The sequence below is a fragment of the Pseudophryne corroboree genome, chromosome 3, assembly GCF_028390025.1.
Source record: "Pseudophryne corroboree isolate aPseCor3 chromosome 3, aPseCor3.hap2, whole genome shotgun sequence".
In the NCBI taxonomy this organism is placed as follows: Eukaryota; Metazoa; Chordata; class Amphibia; order Anura; family Myobatrachidae; genus Pseudophryne; species Pseudophryne corroboree.
This window is the reverse complement of record NC_086446.1, coordinates 427,903,457-427,922,512: the sequence shown is the minus strand read 5'-3', so window position 1 is coordinate 427,922,512 and position 19,056 is coordinate 427,903,457. Positions and strand designations below refer to the sequence as shown.

At 48.2% G+C, this 19,056-nt stretch overlaps 1 protein-coding gene across 3 annotated transcripts in view; it reads right to left on the bottom strand.

The window, feature by feature from the left end:
• LOC135055829 (phosphatidate phosphatase LPIN3-like) overlaps positions 1-19,056 on the bottom strand; it is a 178,418-nt gene that overhangs the window by 12,443 nt on the left and 146,919 nt on the right. For all 3 annotated transcript variants that reach the window (XM_063960331.1, XM_063960332.1, XM_063960330.1), the window contains 8 exons: positions 18,399-18,492; positions 18,071-18,140; positions 17,899-17,991; positions 16,899-16,954; positions 16,693-16,792; positions 10,282-10,430; positions 7,189-7,275; positions 6,601-6,753 (listed from right to left, as the gene is read on the bottom strand). In XM_063960331.1, coding sequence (XP_063816401.1) covers positions 6,601-6,753; positions 7,189-7,275; positions 10,282-10,430; positions 16,693-16,792; positions 16,899-16,954; positions 17,899-17,991; positions 18,071-18,140; positions 18,399-18,492 — 802 coding nt within the window. The remainder of the gene's footprint in view (positions 1-6,600; positions 6,754-7,188; positions 7,276-10,281; positions 10,431-16,692; positions 16,793-16,898; positions 16,955-17,898; positions 17,992-18,070; positions 18,141-18,398; positions 18,493-19,056) is intronic.

Genomic DNA, 19,056 nt, shown 5'->3' with positions numbered 1-19,056 from the left:
GGCATGATTCTGGACACGGAACAAAAGCAGGTTTTTCTCCCATTGGAAAAAGCCCAGGACCTCCAGAACATGGTGTAACACTGTAGGGGTGCAAGGCGCCTCTTCCTGGGGAATATGGCAGCACGCAGCAGCTGAGGAACAACACAAGTCCAGTGTCTGGTACAACTGGCCCCGGCCAGTTTTATTGAAACAGAAAATAAAACAAACACCAAAAGAAAATACCTTGCCTGTCCGGCACTAACTAAACACAAGATGTTCCTAACTATCACTAAACAAAACCCAGAGTTCTCCAGTAAACACTGTATAGCTCACTTGTATCAGGAAGCGTGTTTCTCTCACACAGATCCCTCCAGTCTTCCCAGGCAGTCTGCCTTACTAATCAGGCTAGCAGCCCTATAACACTCTTACACAGCTGAAACCCTGATTAGCCCTCTGTGAGGCCAAAGACCCGAACTGGGCCCAATGTCTAGAACTCGCCTTATCTCTCTCTCAGAGCCTTTACCCAGCTTTTACAGCAAACTGAAAAGGTTCTGACAAAACAAAAGCATTTTTCCTAGAAGTTTCCATTTTCTAAAACATGTAAGACAAGAACCTGGGACAAACATACCTGCCCTCAAACACTATCCCAGTGTTCTTGTCACATATCCCCCTCCCCTGTTTCGACCTAGGGGCCGGAACACTTGTAGCCCCCAAACAGAAGATGCGAGACAATGCATCTGCGTTGGCCAATTGTGTTCCCGGTCTATGTTCGACAGTAAACTTAAAATCCTGCAACGCTAGAAACCATCTAGTTACCCGAGCATTCTTGCCTCTATTTACATACATCCATTTTAAAGGGGGCATGATCCGTCACTAGTCTGAATTGTCTACCCAAGAGGTAATATCTCAAGGTATCTAGTGCCCACTTAATGGCCAAAGCCTCCTTTTCCACAATGGCATACCTTTTTTCATGCTCATTGAGTTTCCTACTCAAATAAATGATAGGGTGTTCGTCCCCATCTCTGGTTTGGGACAGCACAGCACCTATCCCTACCTCTGAGGCATCTGTCTGTACCACAAATTCTTTTGAAAAATCTGGTGTTATCAACACCGGTTGTGAACACAAAGCCACTTTTAACGCTTGGAATGCTTTTTCTGCATCAGGGTTCCATTTCACCATATTTGACTGCTTCCCTTTGGTAAGCTCTGACAATGGCACCGCTGTGGTCGCAAAACTGGGAATAAACCGTCTATAGTACCCAGTAATTCCCAAAAAAGCCCTTACCTGTTTTTTATTCATTGGACGAGGCCAGTTTTGAATAGCATCAATTTTATTCAATTGGGGCCTAATCAGACCTCTGCCTATGGTGAAGCCCAAGTATTTGACCTCCTCCATTGCGAGGCAGCACTTCTTTGGGTTGGCAGTTAACCCTGCCTCTCTGATTGAGTCCAGTACTGCTTGTACTTTAACCAAATGGGACCCCCAGTCTGTACTGTGAATTACCACATCATCCAAATAGGCAGCTGCATATTTTCTATGGGGCCTCAAAATTTTATCCATCGCCCGTTGAAAGGTTGCTGGAGCCCCATGCAACCCAAAGGGTAACATCTTATACTGGTACAGCCCCTCCGGAACCGAAAAGGCTGTTTTTTCTTTGGCGCTATCAGATAAAGGTATTTGCCAGTAACCTTTGGTCAGGTCCAACGTGGTGAGAAACCTGGCTGTTCCCAGCCTTTCTACAAGCTCATCCACACGGGGCATGGGGTATGCGTCAAACTTGGACACCTCATTTAACTTACGAAAGTCATTACAAAAGTGTATGCTACCGTCGGGCTTCGGGATGAGCACTATGGGACTGGACCACTCACTGTTAGACTCCTCTATGACTCCAAGTTCTAACATGGTTTTAACTTCCTGAATCCAGCAAGGCCTCTACCCGCTTACCCTCTAAGAACACATCACACATTTGTTTTTCCAGCTCAGGTGAAGGTACCACAGTACAGGCTAACCTAGCAAAGAAAGACATTCTGCGACATTCAAAGGCAGCATCACATTGCATGGGTTCTTGCATGACTGGGCAATTGGCAATAACATGACCTGGCATACCACATCTAAAACATTTAACCACACGATTATCAACCCGTTTGGGCAACATAGACCGTTCTAGCCCCATTGGCCTGTCTCCAGGGCCAGTGTTTACAGTCTCTCCAGCCTTGCGTTCTCTTAACCGCCCAGCAACGTTTTCCCACGGAACAGTCTTACCAGTCTTTACTGAAGGGCGCTGTTGAGGATCTATGGGTTGCTGGGTGGTCATCAGTAGTTCCTCTGCTGCCAAATACCGCTCTACCATGTCCACTAATTGGTCAGCAGTACCCGGGTTTCCATGGCTCACCCACTTGCGCAGGACCATGGGCAAAGATCTCAAGTAGCGGTCCATGACGACTCTTTCAACCATCTGAGGACCAGATAATGTCTCTGGCTGTAGCCATTTTTTTGTTAGCTGAATAAGGTCGTGCATCTGGGAGCGCGGAGGCTTCTCCATGGCGTACACCCAACGGTGCACCCGTTGTGCTCGTACTGACAGCGTGACTCCCAGGCGGGTCAGGATCTCAGTCTTTAGTTTATCATAGTCCCGAGCCTCAGCAGGGCTTAAATCAAAGTACGCTTTTTGGGGCTCGCCTGACAAAAAAGGTGCCAGCAGACTGGCCCACTGCGCTTTCGGCCAGTTCTCACGCTCGGCAGTCCTTTCAAACGTGGTCAGGTAGGCCTCCACATCATCAGCCTCTGTCATTTTCTGCAGGAAGTGACTGGCCCGTATAGAACTAGAGCTGGTCGGAGCACTGACGGCCACATCTCCAATCCGGGCTGCAAGGCTCTGCACCACTTCTGCTAAGGCCTCTCTATCCTGACGCTGTTGCCTGTAAAGTTCGTCAACAGCTGTCTGCTGTTGTCTCCTATTTTCCTCCATTGCCACCTGCTGCTGTCTGTTGGCCTCCTGCTGTAGTCTCCAATTTTCCTCCATTGCCACCTGCTGCTGTCTCCTATTTTCCTCCATTGCCACCTGCTGCTGTCTCCTATTTTCCTCCATTGCCACCTGCTGCTGTCGGTTGGCCTCCTGCTGAGCCGCTGTAGCTTGCAGCAAGGCTTTAAGCAGATCCTCCATGTCGACAGATTTTTCAGGCGGCTTTGTAGCTGCTTTCACCCAGGACATATATCAAACCCTCAGGGGTGAGTCTCAGTAACTTCCCACTGGGCTGCATCTGCATAAACCACCGTTTTCTGCAGGCCTCACAAAGCGGCTGCTTTCACTTATGCGCAGAACGGCGTGCTCGCATTCTCCACCAAGTTGTAACACTGTAGGGGTGCAAGGCGCCTCTTCCTGGGGAATATGGCAGCACGCAGCAGCTGAGGAACACCACAAGTCCAGTGTCTGGTACAACTGGCTCCGGCCAGTTTTATTGAAACAGAAAATAAAACAAACACCAAAAGAAAATACCTTGCCTGTCCGGCACTAACTAAACACAAGATGTTCCTAACTATCACTAAACAAAACCCAGAGTTCTCCAGTAAACACTGTATAGCTCACTTGTATCAGGAAGCGTGTTTCTCTCACACAGATCCCTCCAGTCTTCCCAGGCAGTCTGCCTTACTAATCAGGCTAGCAGCCCTATAACACTCTTACACAGCTGAAACCCTGATTAGCCCTCTGTGAGGCCAAAGACCCGAACTGGGCCCAATGTCTAGAACTCGCCTTATCTCTCTCTCAGAGCCTTTACCCAGCTTTTACAGCAAACTGAAAAGGTTCTGACAAAACAAAAGCATTTTTCCTAGAAGTTTCCATTTTCTAAAACATGTAAGACAAGAACCTGGGACAAACATACCTGCCCTCAAACACTATCCCAGTGTTCTTGTCACAATGGTCAGAGACCTGCTAAAACCAAAAAGAGTGTCAGTACATCAATGCACTCGAGTTCTGGGAAAAATGGTGTCAGCCTACGAGGCCATCCCCTTCGGCAGGTTTCATGCGAGGACTTTTCATTGGGACCTTCTGGACAAGTGGTCCGGGTCCCATCTACAAATTCATCAGAAAATGACACTGTCCCCCAGGGCCAGTGTGTCTCTCCTGTGGTGGCTGCAGAGTGCTCCCCTTCTAGAGGGTCGCAGGTCCGGCATTCAGGACTGGGTCCTGGTGACCTCGGACGCGAGCCTCCGAGGATGGGGAGAAGTCACACAAGGAAGAAATTTTCAGGGACTATGGTCAAGCCAGGAGGCTTGTCTACACATCAACATACTGGAATTGAGGGCCATACACAACGGCCCACGACAAGCGGAGAATCTTCTTCGCGACCTACCGTTTCTGATTCAATCAGATAACGTCACAGCCGTGGCTCATGTAAACCGCCAAGGCGGGACAAGGAGCAGAGTCGCGATGGCGGAAGCCACCAGGATTCTTCGCTGGGTGGAAAATCACGTAAGCGCTCTGTCAGCTGTCTTCATTCCGGGAGTGGACAACTGGGAAGCAGACTTCCTCAGCAGACACGATCTCCATCCAGGAGAGTGGGGACTTCATCAAGAAGTTTTTGCAGAGATAACAAGTCTCTGGGGAATTCGTCAAATAGACATGATGGCGTCCCGCCTCAACAAGTAGCTTCGGAGGTATTGTGCCAGGTCCCGGGACCCTCAGGCAGTAGCAGTAGACGCCCTGGTGACACCATGGGTGTTTCAGTCGGTCTATGTGTTTCCTCCTCTTCCTTTCATCACAAAAATATTGAGAATCATAAGACGAAAAAGAGTACAGACAATTCTCATTGTTCCAGATTGGCCTCGAAGGGCCTGGTACTCAGATCTTCAGGAGATGCTCACAGAAGATCCGTGACCTCTTCTTCTCAGGGAGGACCTGTTGTAGCAGGGGCCCTGCGTGTTCCAAGACTTACCGTGGTTACGTTTGACGGCATGGCGGTTGAACACCGAATCCTAGCTGGGAAAGGTATTCTGGAGGACGTCATTCCTACTCTGATAAAGGCTAGGAAGGAGGTTACGGCAAAGCATTATCACCGTATCTGGAGGAAGTATGTATCTTGGTGTGAAGCCAAGAATGCTCCTACGGAAGATTTCCATCTGGGCCGGTTTTTCCACTTTCTACAGACAGGAGTGGATATGGGCCTGAAGTTAGGCTCCATTAAGGTACAGATTTCGGCCCTATCTATATTCTTTCAGAGGGAATTGGCTTCTCTCCCAGAAGTTCAGACTTTTGTGAAGGGAGTGCTGCACATCCAGCCCCCCTTTGTGCCCCCAGTGACACCGTGGGACCTTAACGTGGTGTTAAGTTTCCTGAAATCTCACTGGTTTGAGCCTCTTCAAACGGTTGAATTGAAATTTCTCACGTGGAAGGTGGTCATGTTATTGGCCTTGGCATCTGCAAGGCGGGTGTCCGAATTGGCGGCCTTGTCCCACAAGAGCCCCTATTTGATTTTCCATGTGGATAGAGCTGAGTTGAATTCAATTTTTACCTAAGGTGGTTTCTTCATTTCATATGAACCAACCTATTGTGGTGCCTGTGGCTACGGGGGACTGGGAGGATTCCAAGTCCCTGGATGTAGTCAGGGCCTTAAAAATTTATGTAGCCAGGACGGCTAGGGTTAGGAAAACAGAGGCTCTGTTTGTCCTGTATGCAGCCAAAAAGGTTGGCGCTCCTGCTTCAAAGCATACTATTGCTCGCTGGATCTGTAACACGATTCAGCAAGCTCATACTACGGCTGGATTGCCGTTACCTAATTCAGTAAAGGTCCATTCCACTAAGAAGGTGGGCTCTTCTTGGGCGGCTGCCCGAGGCGTCTCGGCATTACAGCTTTCCCGAGCAGCTACTTGGTCGGGTTCAAACACTTTTGCAAAATTCTACAAGTTTGATACCCTGGCTGATGAGGACCTTGCGTTTGCTCAGTCGGTGCTGCAGAGTCATCCGCACTCTCCCGCCCGATTGGGAGCTTTGGTATAAACCCCATGGTCCTTACGGAGTCCCCAGCATCCTCTAGGACGTAAGAGAAAATAAGATTTTAAACCTACCGGTAAATCTTTTTCTCCTAGTCCGTAGAGGATGCTGGGCGCCCGTCCCAGTGCGAACTGCTTCTGCAAGACTTGTATATAGTTATTGCTTACATAAGGGTTATGTTACAGTTTTGTTCAGTCTCTGACTGAGGCTGTGTTGTTTCATGCTGTTAACTGGTTCGTATTACCCGAGTTATACGGTGTGAATGGTGTGGGCTGGTATGAATCTTGCCCTTGGATTAACAAAAATCCTTTCCTCGTACTGTCAGTCTCCTCTGGGCACAGTTTCTCTAACTGAGGTCTGGAGGAGGGGCATAGAGGGAGGAGCCAGTGCACACCCATACTAAAAGTTCTTTATAGTGCTCATGTCTCCTGCGGAGCCCGTCTACACCCCATGGTCCTTACGGAGTCCCCAGCATCTTCTACGGACTAGGAGAAAAAGATTTACCGGTAGGTTTAAAATCTTATTATATGCTGTAGTAAATGAACTTGTGGAAGTGTTCAGCTGAAGCACAGAAGCATCATGGGATGAAGAATGAGGCAGGATACACTGCAGTCACACATGTGTTACTCACCTGTGAAGGGCTGCAAAGAGACTGCTTGGAGATAGGAGGAGAGGTCCTGGAGGAAGAGTGCAGCCACCTTCACGCACCCCTTTCAGGTAGGTCTTAGTAATTTCTGCCAGACCCACAGAGCGTGCAGAGCAATACAGGAACTTGTAATCATTCCTGTGGAGAATCATTAGGAAAGAGGCGACATAACTGGAACATGAGCAGCGTTATTTTTAGAATTTACTTGTTACGTGCCGGTATAATACTAGACAGCTAGAAAACAGATGACATAGACATAAAAGAAATTAAGACATTCACATGGATTAAGACAAGCTGACAAAGCAGTGTGTCCCAACCCCTGTCCCCAAGGAACACTAACAGTCAAAGTTTTATAAGGAGATCCATGCTTGAACACAGATGGTTAAATCAAAATAACTAAAGTACTAATTCAGTAAGGGTGCCCAAGTATGACTAGGCTTAAAACCTGGACTGTTGGTGTGCCTTGAAGACCAAGGTTGTGAAACACTGTGATAAAGGATATGGACAAAGCAAATGGTTCAGGCCAGCTGCATGAGCAGGAGGTAGAGACTGCTGCATGGATATGATACTGACATGTAGATGGTGTTATAGAGCTGCACGATCCCTGGCTGAGTCCAGTCTTTTCCCAGCTGTGGCAAAATGTGACCAAGGGCATCAGACCTGAGAAGGGAGAGATGAATAATGGCTGAGAGTATAAATGCCACACCAGAGGTACAACAACTTGTCCCCTGAACAAAACCTGGAAGGTACATGTCACTCCAAGTTCCTTAACTAATGTCGCACAGTGACAATTCTTTATTTATTAACAGTTATTTATAGAGCACAGACTCATTCTGCAGCATGGTACAGATAATATTTAATCATTCACATCAGTCACTGTCCAAGTGGAGCTTACAATCATAGAGGCAGATATATCAAAGTTTGGAGAGATATAAAATTGAGAGAGATTAAGTATCAGCCAATCAGATCCTAACTGCCATGTTACAGGCTGTGTTTGAAAAATTACAGTAGCTGATTGGTTGGTACTTTTTCTCTCTCCAAGTTTTGATTAATCTGCCCGTTGGTCCACTACCACACATACACACAAAGGTTGATTTTTTTTTGGGCAGAAGCCAGTATGTTTTTGGATTGGAAGAGGAAACCAGAGTACCCAGAAGAAACTCAGACAAACATGGGACGAACATACAAACCTCCCACAGATATGGCTTTGGTGGGAAGCGAAACTAGGAATGTCAGTGCTGTGAAGTAGCAAGCTAATCATGGTCTTTCCTAACCTGACACTGAAGATGATTAGAAATTACTTTTGACCTCAGTAGCTGATGAATTCATTAATGACATAGGGGGTCATTCCGACCCGATCGTTCGCTGCCTTTTATCGCAGCGCAGCGTTCGGGTCGGAATTGCGCATGCACCGGCGCCGCAGTGCACCGGCGCATGCCGGACGGCCGAAGGCCGTCGTTTCCCTGATTGACAAGCAGAGGCGGTCGATGGGCGGGAGGGGGCGGCACGGCGGCGTTTGGCCGCCGAAATGGGGGTGCGGTCCTGACATGCGGGGTGGGATAGCCCTGTGCTAGGCGCCCCCCCCCCCCCCCCCCGCATGTCTATTGTCATGATTGTATGATCGTAGCCCTGCAAAATTTTGCAGGGCTACGATCAACTGGGAATGACCCCCATAGTGAGGGTGGATTAGATGCTCCTGTCTTTCCTGAGACACCAGGAGCTCATAGATGTTACCTGTACATATATAGAAGGGTCTATGAGCAGGTGGACAGCAAGATGGATACCTGAGGATATGTGGTAATATGCAGCACACAGTTGATGTATCATGATGTGAAAAAAAATTTTATTCTAATCTTTTAGGTATATAAACAATAAGGCATACCTCCCAACTTTCTTATTTTACAAAGAGGGACACGCGCGCAGCGGAAAATGGGCATGGCCTATGAAAAGGGGTGTGGCTTCACGGGAGGGCGCGTTTGCGAGCCACGCCCTCGTTTTCGTCACTGAGGGGGACATGTCCAGTGCTCTGTGAGCTGCTAGCATGCCCCCTCTCCTCCTGTCTCCAGTGAATAGACTCTGTGCGCATGTGCACAGCGTCTATTCACAGATTCACAGCTGCTCTGCAAAGCAGGGCAGCGATGACAGGAGCCTCCTGACAGCCCTTCCCCCCCGCCCACAGCGAGACACTGCGGCCCGCGGGTGGAACAGTCCCAAAAAGACGGGACATGGTTGTTAGATGCGGCATGGGGCGAAAGACCTCTGTCAACCGTGCAATTAGGGATATCTAATCCCAATAAGGAAAGATTATAGCAGTGACATGCCACCCATCTCTTTCATTAGAGATAGCATGGTAGGACAGACTGACAACTGCTGTGAGGCTTATTAACACACAGCCACTTCAGTTGGGTGTGTGTTTTCACACATCAGGCGATCAGGCACAAACTGCGCATCACACGGGTACAAAGCGGATCACCGTTCAGCGATGGGTTTATACGACGGATCAGTTCACACAGGCGATCGCAAGGAGATTGACAGGAAGAGTGCGTTTGTGGGTGTCAACTGACCGTTTTCAGGGAGTGTCTGGAAAAACACAGACATGTCCATGCATTTGCAGGGAGGGTTCCTGATGTCAATTCCGGTCCTGGACAAGCCGATGTGATCGCAGCGACTGAGTAAGTCCTGGGCTGCGCAGAGACTGCATAAAATCTGTTTGTACAGCTCTGCTACACGTGTTCGCACACTTGCACAGCTCAAATATCCTCCCCCTGTAGGCGGTGACTATCTGATCGCAGCAGTGCAAATATCGCTTGCTAGCGATCAGGTCTGAATTAGGCCCACAGCCATCAGACACATAATGGTCTTCTCAGCAAGCATATAGCAGCGCAGCATGGATGTCGGAGGCTGTGACTCGCCCCCCAAAATAGTCACAACATGCCTGCGTTTGAGAGGCCACTTGGTGCTCATAAACGCTCCCAGTCACATTGCAAATAAATCTGCACTGCAACCGCTATTGCAGGACTATCGCCGTACATGCAAAGTGGCAAACATCAACATTACCTCCATCTCTGATTCAGGCCCTAGGTTTCAAGGTGACAAAAGGAAAGCTACTAATAAAGATTGATAATTACGTAAAATTGTTGCGTTGATCAGTGTAGTGCAAGTTATGCTGCCCATACACTTGTGCGATGTCCCGCGACGCGACATCGCGGGGCATCGCACTGGCAGTTCAGGTGCAATGAAATCACACCTGAACTGCCAAAGTGATTACCATGCAATCATGCGATAGATCGCATGGTAATCACGTGATGGGTACGTCACTGCAGAGTGGGAGCGGCCTCTGGCGGCTCCCAGCGGGTGCCCATCGCAGTGCAATATATCTCATGTGGTTTTAAAACCACATGCGATCGCACTGCGATTCGATAAATATTAAGTGCAGCACATACTATCTTGAGACGTGAGATTCGACCTGCATGCCCGCGCATCACGTCGAAAGGTACTAAAATGTGCATACAATCCTTCGATTTCTCTCACAGATGCGGTTGAAATCGAAGGTTAGCACCGATTATCTCATAAGTGTATGGGCACCATTAGACTTATGAAAGTATATATCTGCTTGGTATAAGTTACATTAACATCAATAACAGGCATGGAAATCTTGTCTCTGACCTGGTCACTGTTCCGTCAATGTCGCTCACAATGACACGATCTGTGCTATCCCATAGGTATATCTCTGCTCGAGTCCGACAAGTGCCTTGAAATTTAGTGCAGACGCTGAACACAACCTCATTAGCTCCGCTATGTAAGTTTAAACTTCTCTGTTGAGAAAGGAGAAATAAGAATGCAGTACAATAGGCAGCACTGTTACCAAGTGTAGCAGTAAGCAACTTGCAAATTCCCATCTATCAGTGCAAAAATAAGATTTTACTTACCGATAAATCTATTTCTCGGAGTCCGTAGTGGATGCTGGGGTTCCTGAAAGGACCATGGGGAATAGCGGCTCCGCAGGAGACAGGGCACAAAAAGTAAAGCTTTTTCCGATCAGGTGGTGTGCACTGGCTCCTCCCCCTATGACCCTCCTCCAGACTCCAGTTAGGTACTGTGCCCGGACGAGCGTACACAATAAGGGAGGATTTTGAATCCCGGGTAAGACTCATACCAGCCACACCAATCACACCGTACAACTTGTGATCTAAACCCAGTTAACAGTATGATAACAGCGGAGCCTCTGAAAGATGGCTTCCTTCAACAATAACCCGAATTAGTTAACAATAACTATGTACAATTTATGCAGATAATCCGCACTTGGGATGGGCGCCCAGCATCCACTACGGACTCCGAGAAATAGATTTATCGGTAAGTAAAATCTTATTTTCTCTATCGTCCTAGTGGATGCTGGGGTTCCTGAAAGGACCATGGGGATTATACCAAAGCTCCCAAACGGGCGGGAGAGTGCGGATGACTCTGCAGCACCGAATGAGAGAACTCCAGGTCCTCCTTAGCCAGAGTATCAAATTTGTAAAATTTTACAAACGTGTTCTCCCCTGACCACGTAGCTGCTCGGCAAAGTTGTAATGCCGAGACCCCTCGGGCAGCCGCCCAAGATGAGCCCACCTTCCTTGTGGAGTGGGCCTTTACAGATTTAGGCTGTGGCAGGCCTGCCACAGAATGTGCAAGTTGGATTGTGCTACAGATCCAACGAGCAATCGTCTGCTTAGACGCAGGAGCACCCATCTTGTTGGGTGCATACAATATAAACAACGAGTCAGATTTTCTGACTCCAGCTGTTCTTGCAATATATATTTTTAATGCTCTGACAACGTCCAGTAACTTGGAGTCCTCCAAGTCACTTGTAGCCGCAGGCACTACAATAGGCTGGTTCAGATGAAATGCTGACACCACCTTAGGGAGAAAATGCGGACGAGTCCGCAGTTCTGCCCTGTCCGAATGGAAAATCAGATATGGGCTTTTGTAAGATAAAGCTGCCAATTCTGACACTCTCCTGGCAGAAGCCAGGGCTAGAAGCATGGTCACTTTCCAAGTGAGATATTTCAAATCCACCTTATTTAGTGGTTCAAACCAATGAGATTTTAGAAAATCCAAAACTACATTGAGATCCCACGGTGCCACTGGAGGCACCACAGGGGGCTGTATATGCAGCACTCCCTTAACAAAGGTCTGGACTTCAGGGACTGAAGCCAATTCTTTTTGAAAGAAAATCGACAGGGCCGAAATTTGAACCTTAATAGATCCCAATTTGAGACCCATAGACAATCCTGATTGCAGGAAATGTAGGAATCGACCCAGTTGAAATTCCTCCGTCGGAGCACTCCGATCTTCGCACCACGCAACATATTTTCGCCAAATTCGGTGATAATGTTGCACGGTTACTTCTTTCCTTGCTTTAATCAAAGTAGGAATGACTTCTTCCGGCATGCCTTTTTCCATTAGGATCCGGCGTTCAACCGCCATGCCGTCAAACGCAGCCGCGGTAAGTCTTGAAACAGACAGGGACCCTGCTGAAGCAAGTCCCTCCTTAGAGGTAGAGGCCACGGATCTTCCGTGATCATCTCTTGAAGTTCCGGGTACCAAGTCCTTCTTGGCCAATCCGGAACCACTAGTATCGTTCTTACGCCTCTTTGCCGTATAATTCTCAATACTTTTGGTATGAGAGGCAGAGGAGGAAACACATACACCGACTGGTACACCCAAGGCGTTACCAGCGCGTCCACAGCTATTGCCTGCGGATCTCTTGACCTGGCGCAATACCTGTCCGGTTTTTTGTTGAGGCGAGACGCCATCATGTCCACCATTGGTCTTTCCCAACGGGTTACCAGCATGTGGAAGACTTCTGGATGAAGTCCCCACTCTCCCGGGTGAAGATCGTGTCTGCTGAGGAAATCTGCTTCCCAGTTGTCCACTCCCGGGATGAACACTGCTGACAGTGCTATCACATGATTCTCTGCCCAGCGAAGAATCCTTGCAGCTTCTGCCATTGCACTCCTGCTTCTTGTGCCGCCCTGTCTGTTCACATGGGCGACTGCCGTGATGGTGTCCGACTGGATCAACACCGGCTTTCCCTGAAGCAGAGGTTCTGCCTGGCTTAGAGCATTGTAGATTGCTCTTAGTTCCAGAATGTTTATGTGAAGAGACGTTTCCAGGCTCGTCCACACTCCCTGGAAGTTTCTTCCTTGTGTGACGGCTCCCCAGCCTCTCAGGCTGGCGTCCGTGGTCACCAGGATCCAATCCTGTATGCCGAATCTGCGGCCCTCCAATAGATGAGGACTCTGCAACCACCACAGAAGAGACACCCTTGTCCTTGGAGACAGGGTTATCCGTAGGTGCATCTGAAGATGCGACCCTGACCATTTGTCCAACAGATCCCTTTGGAAAATTCTTGCATGGAATCTGCCGAATGGAATTGCTTCGTAAGAAGCCACCATTTTTCCCAGGACTCTTGTGCATTGATGTACAGACACCTTTCCTGGTTTTAGGAGGTTCCTGACAAGCTCGGATAACTCCTTGGCTTTTTCCTCCGGGAGAAAAACCTTTTTCTGAACCGTGTCCAGAATCATCCCTAGGAACAGCAGACGAGTTGTCGGCATTAACTGGGATTTTGGAATATTCAGAATCCACCCGTGCTGTTTTAGCACTTCTTGAGACAGTGCTAATCCCATCTCTAGCTGTTCTCTGGACCTCGCCCTTATTAGGAGATCGTCCAAGTATGGGATAATTAATACGCCTTTTCTTCGAAGAAGAATCATCATCTCGGCCATTACCTTTGTAAAGATCCGAGGTGCCGTGGACAATCCGAACGGCAGCGTCTGAAACTGATAGTGACAGTTTTGTACAACGAACCTGAGGTACCCCTGGTGTGAGGGGTAAATTGGAACGTGGAGATACGCATCCTTGATGTCCAAGGATACCATAAAGTCCCCCTCTTCCAGGTTCGCTATCACTGCTCTGAGTGACTCCATTTTGAACTTGAACTTCTTTATGTACAGGTTCAAGGACTTCAGATTTAGAATAGGCCTTACCGAGCCATCCGGCTTCGGTACCACAAAAAGAGTGAAATAATACCCCTTCCCTTGTTGTAGAAGAGGTACCTTGACTATCACCTGCTGAGAGTACAGCTTGTGAATGGCTTCCAAAACCGTCTCCCTTTCGGAGGGGGACGTTGGTAACGCAGACTTCAGGAAACGGCGAGGTGGATCTGTCTCTAATTCCAACCTGTACCCTTGAGATATTATCTGCAGGATCCAGGGATCTACCTGCGAGTGAGCCCACTGCGCGCTGTAATTTTTGAGACGACCGCCCACCGTCCCCGAGTCCGCTTGAGAAGCCCCAGCGTCATGCTGAGGCTTTTGTAGAAGCCGGGGAGGGCTTCTGTTCCTGGGAAGGAGCTGCGTGTTGCTGTCTCTTCCCTCGACCTTTGCCTCGTGGCAGATATGAATAGCCCTTTGCTCTCTTATTTTTAAAGGAACGAAAGGGCTGCGGTTGAAAAGTCGGTGCCTTTTTCTGTTGGGGAGTGACTTGAGGTAGAAAGGTGGATTTCCCGGCTGTAGCCGTGGCCACCAAATCTGATAGACCGACTCCAAATAACTCCTCCCCTTTATACGGCAAAACTTCCATATGCCGTTTTGAATCCGCATCGCCTGTCCACTGTCGCGTCCATAAAGCTCTCCTGGCCGAAATGGACATAGCACTTACCCGTGATGCCAGTGTGCAGATATCCCTCTGTGCATCACGCATATAAAGAAATGCATCCTTTATTTGTTCTAACGACAGTAAAATATTGTCCCTGTCCAGGGTATCAATATTTTCAATCAGGGACTCTGACCAAACTACCCCAGCACTGCCCATCCAGGCAGTCGCTACAGCTGGTCGTAGTATAACACCTGCATGTGTGTATATACTTTTTTGGATATTTTCCATCCTCCTATCTGATGGATCTTTAAGTGCGGCCGTCTCAGGAGAGGGTAACGCCACTTGTTTAGATAAGCGTGTTAGCGCCTTGTCCACCCTAGGAGGTGTTTCCCAGCGCTCCCTAACCTCTGGCGGGAAAGGGTATAATGCCAATAATTTCTTTGAAATTATCAGCTTTTTATCAGGGGCAACCCACGCTTCATTACACACGTCATTTAATTCTTCTGATTCAGGAAAAACTATAGGTAGTTTTTTCATACCCCACATAATACCCTGTTTAGTGGTACCTGTAGTATCAGCTAAATGTAACGCCTCCTTCATTGCCAAAATCATATAACGTGTGGCCCTACTGGAAAATACGGTTGATTCGTCACCGTCACCACTGGAGTCATCGCCTGTGTCTGGGTCTGTGTCGACCGACTGAGGCAAAGGGCGTTTCACAGCCCCTGACGGTGTTTGAGTCGCCTGGACAGGCACTAATTGATTGTCCGGCCGCCTCATGTCGTCAAACGACTGCTTTAGCGTGTTGACACTATCCCGTAGTTCCATAAATAAAGGCATCCATTCTGGTGTCGACTCCCTAGGGGGTGACATCCTCATATTTGGCAATTGCTCCGCCTCCACACCAATATCGTCCTCATACATGTCGACACACACGTACCGACACACAGCAGACACACAGGGAATGCTCCTAACGAAGACAGGACCCACTAGCCCTTTGGGGAGACAGAGGGAGAGTTTGCCAGCACACACCAAAAGCGCTATATATATATATCAGGGATAGCCTTATAATAAGTGCTCCCTTATAGCTGCTTTGTTATATCAAAATATCGCCATAAATGTGCCCCCCCCCTCTCTGTTTTACCCTGTTTCTGTAGTGCAGTGCAGGGGAGAGACTTGGGAGCCGTCCTGACCAGCGGAGCTGTGAGAGGAAATGGCGCCGTGTGCTGAGGAGATAGGCCCCGCCCCTTTTCTGGCGGGCTCGTCTCCCGCTATTTAGAAAAATTAGGCAGGGGTTAAATATCTCCATATAGCCTCTAGGGCTATATGTGAGGTATTTTTAGCCTTTATAGGTAATCATTTGCCTCCCAGGGCGCCCCCCTCCCAGCGCCCTGCACCCTCAGTGACTGCCGTGTGAAGTGTGCTGAGAGGAAAATGGCGCACAGCTGCAGTGCTGTGCGCTACCTTTAGAAGACTGCAGGAGTCTTCAGCCGCCGATTCTGGACCTCTTCTGACTTCAGCATCTGCAAGGGGGCCGGCGGCGTGGCTCCGGTGACCATCCAGGCTGTACCTGTGATCGTCCCTCTGGAGCTTGATGTCCAGTAGCCAAGAAGCCAATCCATCCTGCACGCAGGTGAGTTGACTCCTTCTCCCCTCAGTCCCTCGCTGCAGTGATCCTGTTGCCAGCAGGAATCACTGTAAAATAAAAAACCTAGCTAAACTTTTTCTAAGCAGCTCTTTAGGAGAGCCACCTAGATTGCACCCTTCTCGGCCGGGCACAAAAATCTAACTGGAGTCTGGAGGAGGGTCATAGGGGGAGGAGCCAGTGCACACCACCTGATCGGAAAAAGCTTTACTTTTTGTGCCCTGTCTCCTGCGGAGCCGCTATTCCCCATGGTCCTTTCAGGAACCCCAGCATCCACTAGGACGATAGAGAAATGGAGGAAAGATTTCCAGCTATGACTGGTCAAGCTTAGCGTTGTGGTTCACTTTCAGAACCGAAGAGTGACTACCATTGAAACAGACACTGTCCTGCAATGTATTACCATTATTATCCTATATTTATGGGTACTAACATAGAGGTCAGCATTTTGAGAGCAAATGTAAGTCCCGATTGCGACCTGTCTGAATACTGAACATATGTTTCTAGAGGGCACCTTAGCAATCTACCTTTATGTGCGGAGTGCCAGATCCCCCCCCACGACGATATGGCTTGATTATTAATAACTAATTATGAAAAGACTGGGAAGTTGACCAGACCTTTCGGCTGTAATTCATAAGTGAAAACTGCCTATCAGTATATGTGGCTAAATAGAAAAAGTAAGCTTCAGTATGCATCCTTATTACTGCCACGGTTGACCAATAAATAACAATACATTTACAGAAGACACAATAGCAATGTGTTACATAGGCAATAATACCGATCTCCCTTACTATCTGCTCAGATGTCAGTCGTAGGGATTTCCAATATGGGGGAGGCTGTATTGGAATTTCTAAAGGTGTTTTGCCATTTTCTATGTTCTCTTTAGTTAATCTGAGAATAAAAGAGGAGACAGGTTTGTTCAAGTCAGCTAAAGGCTGAGAGGTAAAGTAGATGGGACACAGAGAGGTGAGAACCTGTGATAATAAGACACACTCACCTGCCGGGGCTGGAATCCTCCATCTGCTCCACATATTCCATAGCATTTGATACTGACTGTGCAAGGAGAGGAGTGATGAAGAAAATGTGTGGTAAGAGTGAGCTGGGGAAAAGTGATGGAGCAGGAAGTGAGAAGAAGAGATAATATGTGAAAACTAAGGAGATAGGAGTATAAAGAAAATAATATACCACAGGATAACATGGAGGTCATAGAGAACAGGGTGAATTAGCATTAGGGATTAAAGATAAGAGTGCAGGGAGTTGGAGGGATGGGAAGTCAGAGTGTTATGGTGCCCATACACTTGTGCGATGCCCCGCGACGCGACATCGCGGGGCATCGCAACGGCAGTTCAGGTGCAATGAAATCGCACCTGAACTGCCAACGTGCTTACCATGCGATCATGCAATAGATCGCATGGTAATCACGTGATGGGCACGTCACCGCCGAGTGGAAGCGGCCTCCGTCCGCTCCCGGCAGATGCACATCGCAGTACGATATATAGCATGTGCTTTTAAAAACACATGCGATCGCACTGCGATTCCATAAATATTAAGTGCAGCACATACTATCTTGAGACGCGAGATTCGACCGGCATGCCCGCGCATTGCGTCGAAAGGTACCTAAAATGTGCATACAATCCTTCGATTTCTCTCACAGATGCGGTCGAAATCAAAGGTTAGCACCGATTATCTCACAAGTGTATGGGCACCATTAGGAGGTGGCAGATGAAAGTCTATAACATGACTAATAGAACAGAAGGGTATAAAAGTAAAAGGTGGAGATAATATCCAGGGGAGGAGACAGCCAAAGAGTAGGGGAAAGTCAGACAGGCGAGTGGGTACACGAAGATGGTCAATTGAATAGAGACTTGCAAAAGTAGTAGCTGTGTGCTGGGATTAGAGAAGAAGAATACAAGAAGGGAAGACTGTAAGGGTATTGCATATATCATTAGAAGTCAGATATATTTTGCAATGCAGAGTTTAATCCTTAGTGTTCTCACCGCTTGATTGGGCAAACTCCTCCTGCGCCAATAAAACCACCATCCTCGACTCCGAGGGGGCATCTTCTGTTGAATAAGCTGTTCCATCACTCTCTAAGAGATCAGATATAAAGTAGACTAACAGAGGAAATAAACAGTGAATCTGATAGGAGCCAAATGAAACCTATATTACCTGGGGCAGCTGCTGGTTGAACGCCTGCATGCACAGTACGATAGGGGCGGCAGTTGCCCAGTTATAGAACCTGTGCGCAGATGAAGAAATAGAGAAGACAATATGTAAGAAGAAGATATTAGTATGGAGAAACAATTGATGGTAGAATAGAAAGCAAGAGTAATGGTGGGATAAGCATTAAGCTAGGCCTGAGTGACGCCAGAGAAGATGCTGATAGTGACACACCTGCTACAGAGCAGACACACAAAACGATGAAATGAAGAGAAATGGAGGAATGCATGAAGATGAAAGCAATTAGTATAAATATAAATAAGAAAAGGGATCCCACTTGTTGTGTATCCGCAGCACCAGCCTTGGATTGTCTATGAGAGAAGGATTTTGGCAGAAATCCGAGTATGAGATCTTGTACTTTAGAAACCTTTCTGTGTAAGAAGGGAGAACAATTACATTGTAGGAGAAAATACAAAGTTGTGCAGAGGTAAGGAATCATGGGGGTCATTCTGACCCGATCGCACACTGCACTTCTTCACAGTAGTGCGATCGGATCGGAACTGCGCATGCGCGGCGTGCGCATTGCCCGGTGACGGCCGTCACCAGGCAACGATGCTAGGAACGAGGAAAGCGGTCGCAGCAGCCACCGCAAGAAGATTGACAGGAGGAAGGTGTGTCGGGGCGTCAACTGACCGTTTTCCGGGAGTGGTCCAGCGAACGCAGGTGTGTCCAGGTATTTTGAGGGTGGATGTCTGGCGTCAAATCCTGGACCTACATCGCTGGATCCGTCGCAAATGGTAAGTAGGTATAGGGCTGGTCTTGTTTTGCTAGAATTTTTTTTAGCATTGCAGGGCAGCACAAGCGTTCGCAGCCCTGCTATGCTAAAATACACTCCCACATAGGCAGTGTCAGGTTGATCGCACAAGCAGCAAAAAGTTGCTACGAGCGATCAACTTGGAATGACCACCCATGGCCTACACAAGGTGAAAAGGATA